Source organism: Dipodomys merriami, unplaced genomic scaffold, assembly GCF_024711535.1.
Source record: "Dipodomys merriami isolate MVZ:Mamm:240054 unplaced genomic scaffold, mDipMer1.0.p SCAF_41, whole genome shotgun sequence".
NCBI lineage: Eukaryota > Metazoa > Chordata > Mammalia > Rodentia > Heteromyidae > Dipodomys > Dipodomys merriami.
This window is the reverse complement of record NW_027205715.1, coordinates 4,547,481-4,555,855: the sequence shown is the minus strand read 5'-3', so window position 1 is coordinate 4,555,855 and position 8,375 is coordinate 4,547,481. Positions and strand designations below refer to the sequence as shown.

Genomic DNA, 8,375 nt, shown 5'->3' with positions numbered 1-8,375 from the left:
TCTAAATGATACCACGTATTTCCACATGCCTAGTTTAAACAGCTTAGTCATAAAGAAATATTTTGTCAGCTAATTTAATTTAATTGCATGGCATAATGATTTCACCTATTTCTCTAAAAACAGATATTTTAATAAGATAGCTGCAAGGAGTTGCCAGAAAAGGTTTTTGCTGAAAGTTACCAGACAATTACAGATTCAGGGGTTTCCATAGTTCTTCAATGTATTTGTTATATACCATTAGTCACCAGGTGAAGCCCGTCACTAATAGCAATACCCTTCAACAATAGCCCCAGAGAATTTAACACTGATTGATGGCAGGTCACCTGGAATTGGTTGGCAGAATTTCCAATTTTCTGTTGGGAAATTGCTTATTTCTCCAAGTCTATTCCCATCTTTACAAGTGGACAGCAAGCTGAGATTATACATTATTATGTGTCTAAATATAAAATTGTGATAGATGGTGTCACACATTTAAAAAGAAGTAAGCATTTAAGATTTAGAAGTTTAAAGATTTAAAGCATATTTTTAATCTTTCTCTGGAATTCAGTTTGATCGATATTGAGAAAAATATTGAAAGACTGACTAAAGGGGTATCACTTAAATGGAGTATTATTTTCATAAAAAGTACTCTTTTAGATTCTCAAAGCAGTAGCCAAGGACTTTCTTGTAAATATATCTAAAGTATCTCAGGGGGCTAGGATGTAGCTCAGTGGCAAAGCACTTGCCTAGCAAGTGCAATGTCCTGGGCTCAATCCCCAGTACCAAAAAAGAAAAGACAAAAAAATACAGTTAAAGTATCTCAGGTTTATTAAGGAAGTAAAGGGATAAATAAATTATATTAATAAGTACAAAAACTAGTGCTAAATTTGGCAGAGAAGAGAGGAAAGGAAACTTTCTTCAAAAGCCTCTTTGAAGCAGGAAACAAAGTTGTCTATTAGAAACTTAACTATTTCTATTTATAATACGTTGCATGTTAGAAAATATTCCACAATTACTTTTGTGTCAGAATGTGAATGAAGTGTTAAATAATTGACTGCATAAATAAAGGGATTAGAAACAAGTAAGAGTACAAGTCTGAAACAAAATCACAATGGCTCATTGTAAAGAAATAAATTAGCAAAATTTACAAAATTCTTAATTCTGAATCCAACTGCTTAATCTGTCTGAAGATTTTTCAATGCCTTTATGTTTTTTCTTTTATGTTTAAACAAAAAAGTATGCTTACAAAAAATAATAGAAAAGTATGAAGAATAAATTTTAACTACTTATAGAAAAGATGAAATAAAAAAAGAAAATTCCCTCACTCAAATAATGATTAATTTTAAATTATCATAGTGAGTCAAAAATATTTTCTTTCTTTTTCATAAGAAATACTTACAAAAAAATAGGAAAGACCACGCCAGCCACAGGTCTGATGAGCCTGCTGGGCTCTTCCCGTTGGCTTTTTCAGGGGTGCGTAATTTTCCCCTGGCTGTGTTTGGACTCATCAACCTGCTCATGGAGCCCTCAGACGCACCCCACGAGGAAACCCCAAGCCCCCCCGGCCGAGGAAGAGCGCTCCCCGAGTAGGACAGAGTCCTCTCCGGCCCTCCCCGAGTCCTCGCAGTCCTTGGTAAGACGGCTTCAAAGGCTGACCCTGACCTCGGGGCCCGAAGCCCCAGCCCAGACCCCCAGCACCAGGAGAGAGAGGCTCTCACCACGGGCCAGGCCCCGGAGAAGGCTGTCTCAGCGCAGGGCGAGGCTGGAAGGCCTGAGATCCGTTCTGCAGGACTCCTTCTCCCGCACGAGACGCCTTAATAAAGGAACTGGACAAGGACTTCCAGCTGGCCAGAATGAAGATAAGATATTCAGATGTCCCTGTTCCTTCTGCGTGACCTGTAATTGGGACCCTTCAGAAAATGCTAGAATAGGGATGGATTATGGGGAAGAGGTCAACTATTAGGAGGTCAATTCTGTGCTGAGATAATTACATACATACGGCCTGTGGATGAAGTTATTGAATGCTACCATCCACTGACTGGAATTTTGAATATTCTGTATATTAGGTGATTCAGTAGTTTAATTTTTCCTTTGTGTGTGTGTGTGTGTGTGTGTGTGTGTGTGTGTGTGTGTGTGCATGTGTGCGTGCGTGTGCACATACACGTGCCAGTTCTGAGGCTTGAACTCAGGCCCTGAGCACTGTCCATTAACTTTTTACACTCAGTGCTGGTATTTTACTTCTTGAACCACAGCTCCACCTCAGGTTTTTGTTAGTTTTCTTCCCTCAGGCTGGCCTTGAACGGTGATCCTCAGATCTCAGCCTCCTGAGTAGCTGAGATTACAAGCAGGAGCTGTTGGCTCTTCCCAGCTTTGCCTTTTCTTGGCTGGTGGATTTTGCCTTCTGCCTCAATGGCAGTAATTTGCAAAAAAAACAAAAAACAATCAAAAACCTGTTTTTATATGTATCAACGATCGCTTCCATTTTCTCTTTGGACCTAAAGAAGCAATAATGGATTTTTTTTTCCAGTTTTCTATTTTACAAAGCTTAAAGTCTGTAAGATGCAGTAGAGTATTTGGCATTGGGTAATAATTAGAAATGACAAAGCTTTGAGCTGTAATAAAAACAGATTTTGATGTGTAATGATCAGTAGCACACGTATATAGAAGGACCTTATTAAAATTGATTTCTTGGAAAATAATATTAAAAAAAAAAAAGAAATACTTACAGACTGGGCACTGATGGCTCATGCCTGTAATCCCAGCTATGCAGGAGGCTGAAATCTGAGGATCTCAGTTCAAAGCCATCCCGGGAAGGAAAGTCTGCGAGACTTTTTGTTTTTTTTGTTTTGTTTTGTTTTTCAAAACAATTTATTGCGTTATATTTTGTACCCTATTATGACAGCAAAAAAGAAATTACATCTGTAACTGCAAGAAAAAGAAGCTAGTTTGTTACTGGACAAGAATCTTATTCCCATTTTTTTATTTTTTTATTGTGAAAATACAATTACATGAGCAAGATAATGAGAACATTTCTTATCAAGCATTGTAGCCTCCTCCTTTGTTTCCCCTTCCCATCCCTTCCCATCTCCCCCACCTCCACACCCTTTCCCCCTCCCCAGTACCAAAGTTGTAAAGTTCGTTTTTCAACATAACGACTTGTACATCTCATTGTTGCAATGAATCCACCTGTATCCCTATTTAAACAATTTGTTTTTTCCCTTCCCCTCCTCAAATTATACCAACATCAAACACAGTGAAAGCAAAGGTTATACCATGGGGGAGGGACATACAGAGCAACAAAGAAATCATCTTATAAATATGTTAGAAACAATCACACGAAAGAAAAAACATTTGAGTCCTTATCTTGGGGTTCATTTCACATAACATCAACTTATCTGACCATTTCTGATTGTCTCAGACATATACTAGTTATTGCAAATAAGGGAAACCATAGGACCTATGGCCTATGTTTCTTTGGGCCTGGCTTACTTTTCACTTCATATAATTTTTTTCCAAGTCTTTCCATTTCCTAACAAATGGGGCAATGTCATTCTTTCTGATGGAGGCATAGAATTTCATTGTGTATATATACCACATTTTCTTGATCCATTCATCTACTGAGGGGCATCTGCATTGGTTCCATATCTTAGCTATGGTAAATAATGCTGCAATAAACATAGTCATGCTGGTAGCTTTAGTATTCCAATAAACCTCTCACAAAACTGGAAGTGGTCCTGTGGTTCAAATGGTAGAGCTCTAGCCTTGAGCTGAAGAGCTGAGGGACAGCGCTCAAGCCCAGAGTTCAAGCCCCATGACTGAAAAATGAAAGAAAGAAAGATAAGAAAGAAATATTTATATATTTTTGTTTCTTTCTCAGAGAAATACATATGTAACTGGAGATGAAGAAAAACAAATATTGAACAATGAAAATGAAAAGTCCAAACTATATTTTGCTTTGATACTACAAAGTTTACTATTCTGAAAAAGCACATATATTTAATACTAAAATTGCCATTTTAAAGGCTGTATAGAATTTCATTATGTGTGAACCATTTACCCAACTGAACTGCCCATACTTCAACTGATTCCAAAATCCTGTCTTTTTCTGTTTACATATATATCAAGCAAGAGATACCTGTGTATGTATGTATGTATGTATGTATGTATGTCATAATTTGATGGCTTAATTTTAGACTTAAATTTGAGACATCTGTGGAGATACAGAGATGATAAAATGACTAATGAAAATATATTCATATCCTCATACAGCTCATATGAGAGGCATTAAAATTTTAAAAAACTACCCAAAGAAAGTATTGCATCCTTTTTAATAATTAATTCAATTTGTCATTATTATAGAGGTGATGTACAGAGGGATTACAATTACATGCATCAGGGAATGAGAATGTTTCCTTTCATACAGTGTCTTCTGTTCCCTCACTCCTCTTAGTCCCTCCCTCCTATCTCCACCCATGAGTTGTATAGTTCACTTTCACCAGTGTTCAATGAGTTCCATTGTAATACTTTTTCACCCTTTTTCCCTCAAGTTCTGTATCCTCCACACAACCTTCCTGAAGATATATACTTGAATATACAAAAAAATAGAATCACCCCCAAAAAATTAAAAACTTTTTTGAAAAGAATTTCATTATATAATTGTCTAATTTTAACCAAAAACCTACTATCTACATTTACTCAGACTAGGAACCCTTATATTTCTGGGACTGAGCAATAGATATAAACAAGAAAATCAATGAATACAAATGAATATAGCAGTTGGTGGTTAAGTGCCACATAAATCTGTTAATAATCATAATGGAACAGGATAAGAAGACACAGTGACAGAAAGTGATAGATGGTCTCTATGGTAAAAATGACCCTTGAGAAAGGATCTAAATTGGTTTATGACATTGACCATGTGGAAATATGAGGGACAGGCCTTCTAGACTCAAGAATATAAAAGACAGTAGAGGTTGTATGTTTGCAGTGTTAGCAAAGTATTTAAAAACATGGCTTAAAATAAATACATGACTATGTGGCTCAATCTTTGCTTACTATCTTTCTATCTTTTTTGGGGGGGGGTGTCCAGTCGTGGGGCCTGAACTCTGGGCCTGGGCGCTGTACCTCAGCTCTTCATCTCAAGGCTAGCGCTCTACCACTTGAGCCACAGCGCCACTTCCGGCTTTTTTCTTTTTGCTTATATGGTGCTGAGGAATCGAACCCAGGGCCTCAGGCATGCAAGGCAAGTGCTCTACCACTGAGCCACCTTCCCAGCCCCCATATCTTTCTATCTTTAAAAAACATTCCCAGTAGTGAATTTGTAAAATGTCAAAGATATGCACATTTTTTTCAACAGAATCATCTCAGTATGTTTTACTGGATGATTTTTTAAGCCCTCACAATACATTTTATTAGTGAAGCATTGAGAATCTGTGAAATGAGTACACTTTCAAGAATCTGCTGTGTGTGGATATCTGTTGTATCCATGTACACCAGGCCTATCATTGACATTATTCCACAGTTGTTGGTGATAAATGTCAGCATGCCATGATTTGCATGACAGTTATTTTGCACATGTTTCTTGCCAGACTACAAGCTCAGAAAGGATAAGACCTGACTGCATCCATATACATGACAGCACTTCACATTTTGGAGATTCTGTAGCTATGTGACAGATGTTTCATCACATTTCCTCTTTATATTAAATTTAGTCCATAAGCAATAAGAACAGAAACGAGGCATTGTTAGCCTAGAATGCAGAAGGTACTCAACATGTTCTTAGATGAATGAATCAGTGAAAAATATCTTACTGAGAACAGTTGAGATAAGTATTTATAGACCAGTGAATAGTAATTAATTTTAAATGTTGAATAAATGGCTGGAATTAACCAATAATCTTCAGTCCCAGGATTTATGATTTCTAGTTGCTCTGTGATCACTCAAAGATTTCTCAAAATCTCTTATTTTAAAATTCAATGTAATCATAGCTCAACAAGCTATATTCATACGACATAAAATGCTAATCAAAATGAACTCCAAGATATGGAAACAAGAGGATTTTTGTTTATGTTTTTCATTGCTGTATGAAGTTAGTTCTTTTTCCTTCTTTGTTTTTCCTTAGTTTTATCCCCTATTGTCATTGTTTTTTATTACCTTGTGTCTTGTATATATGCTTATCTGATTTGGGGAAGGGTAGGGAAATAACAAAATGGTGAAACAAAGGACAAATGGTGAATCAATGCAACAGCGACACTGTTGAAATGAACTTTACAACTTGGGGGGAAGAAAATTGGGGGTAGAGAAAGTGGGAGAAAATGAGGGAGAGAGTAACAGTGTTTGATAAGAAATGTACTCATTAGCTTAATTATATAACTGTAACTCCACTGTACATCACCCTTACAGTAAAAGAAAAGAGAAAAAATCATCGCAATCCTATCCAAAATTCCACAGTTCTAAGGATAACCTATAAAACAGGAAACATAAAGTATCTTCTAGCAATTATAAGTCATTTGTATATATACTATTGAATTCCTAATTTAACTTGGTCACTGAATCAGCAACTAAATGTTCTGTGTTAATGAAGAGCTCGTGAGCAGAGGAGGAGAGACATATAAGCACATAATTTCAGGAATGTGATCCCTCTGGTTTTTATGAGATATAGTTCATTGTTTTTATTTTACATTGAAAAGAAGTAAGTCAATGGGGGAGGAGACAGAAAACGAGGAAAGAGTTTACAGTATTCTAAAAGAAATGCACTCATTACCTGATTTGTGTAACCATAACCCTCTGAACATCACCTTTACTATGAAAATATTTTTTAAAAAAATAAAATCAAATTTCTGTCACAGACAACAAATTGAGCAAAGACTAGACAATCATACACCCTGGCTGGTCTAGTTCCTTCCTACCTTTGCTGATTACTCACACCCACTGGTTCATTAAAGCTAAAGTAAGCCACAAACTTTCCAAACTCAGGACCTTGGTATTTGGCTGTTTTCTGTGTTCATGATCTACCCCTGGCTCAAATTCAGTGAAGCAGGTGCTGTTACTGCTCTGAAATAAGCCTAGCTCCTCAAACAATAAGGACTGCTTCTATCTCTCTCTGCCTGTATTTTTTATAATAGGGTAGCATCATGGTACCTAGGAATTCACACACAGAAATAACCCTCACCATTAAGGTGTAGTAGTAGTTAGTAGGTAAGATTCCCAGCTCTTTCATTCTTTAATGGGAAAATTTTGAAACCTCTTCTACATAGCATTTGAGCACTTGGACCATAGCACATACTCATGAATTAACAAGATCTTTATGTGGTTTCCTTCTTTTCTCATATAGAATAAAGAATCTATCATCACTTCCCAAATAAAATATTTATACCCACAGTCTTGTCTTGAGGTTTCTTCTTGTAAGCATACAGGCTAAGACAATGGTGGACCTACTATACACATTGTTGCACATTAATTATTACATATTACACAAAGCTGCTGGACAAATTTGTTTAGATAATATAAGGAAAAGAGGTCCCAGAGGGAATGAGTAGGGTGGGAAGGAATGGGGAAGAATGGTGAAAGGGACAATGTTGATCAAGATGCACTGTACTCATAAGCTGACGCACTGAATAATAACCCCCTTGTACAACTACTTGAAGATAATAAAAATACAATTTAAAAAGAAGAGGGCCCAGAATGGAGCCTGTGTTTCACAACTACTAGCCATCATTGGAATTAAGTGTATTTACTAGGGCCATCTGTAGCATTTCTGTATCTCCTCTGGCCTATTTACTGCCCCCTTGGTTTTAGCAATCTTGATTTTCTCTTTATAGCTTTATCTTTCCTCTTAGTGCTTATCTCAATCCCTGAACAACTGATGGTACACCCTGAGGATGTTTTATTAAATTTCTCACCTTCTTTTGAACTCATTCTTGGGAGTTGCCCCTTCAATTGTCCTTCTCTGGAATGAGCTACCTTGAACCATCTTCAACAGCTTCAGAGGCAGCAAAGTGAAACTGGATAAAATTAAAAACAATTATACTGTTCCTGAAACATGACTGGGAGGTCTCAGCTCTTGCAAGTAAGCCATTTTCTCTATGAAGAAATACATTTAAAAAAATAATTCCCAGGTAAAATGAGAATAGATGACCAAGAATTACGCATGTTTCTGGAAGTTTCATTCTCCCTTATTATTTTACCAGCAAGTTTTCAACTAGGATTAATTCTAGAACAGTTCCAGAATATCTGACTTTACCAAAGAGCCCTGTCATTTTTCTTATGTGTTGTAAGCAATGACTTTACTGCATAAGAACTCTCAGAATATATGTGATTAGTCACTTCTTTCTTTGTCTTTTTTTTTGTCAGTCCAGGGACTTGGATTCAGGGCCTGGGCACTGTCCCTGAGCTTC

General features: G+C 36.7%; 1 protein-coding gene across 1 annotated transcript; it reads left to right on the top strand.

The window, feature by feature from the left end:
* Positions 1-1,414: 1,414 nt before the first annotated feature.
* On the top strand, positions 1,415-1,942 carry Dppa3 (developmental pluripotency associated 3). The gene has a single exon (XM_069992285.1). The coding sequence runs from the start codon at positions 1,415-1,417 to the stop codon at positions 1,940-1,942; it is 528 nt and encodes a 175-aa protein (XP_069848386.1).
* Positions 1,943-8,375: the final 6,433 nt, after the last annotated feature.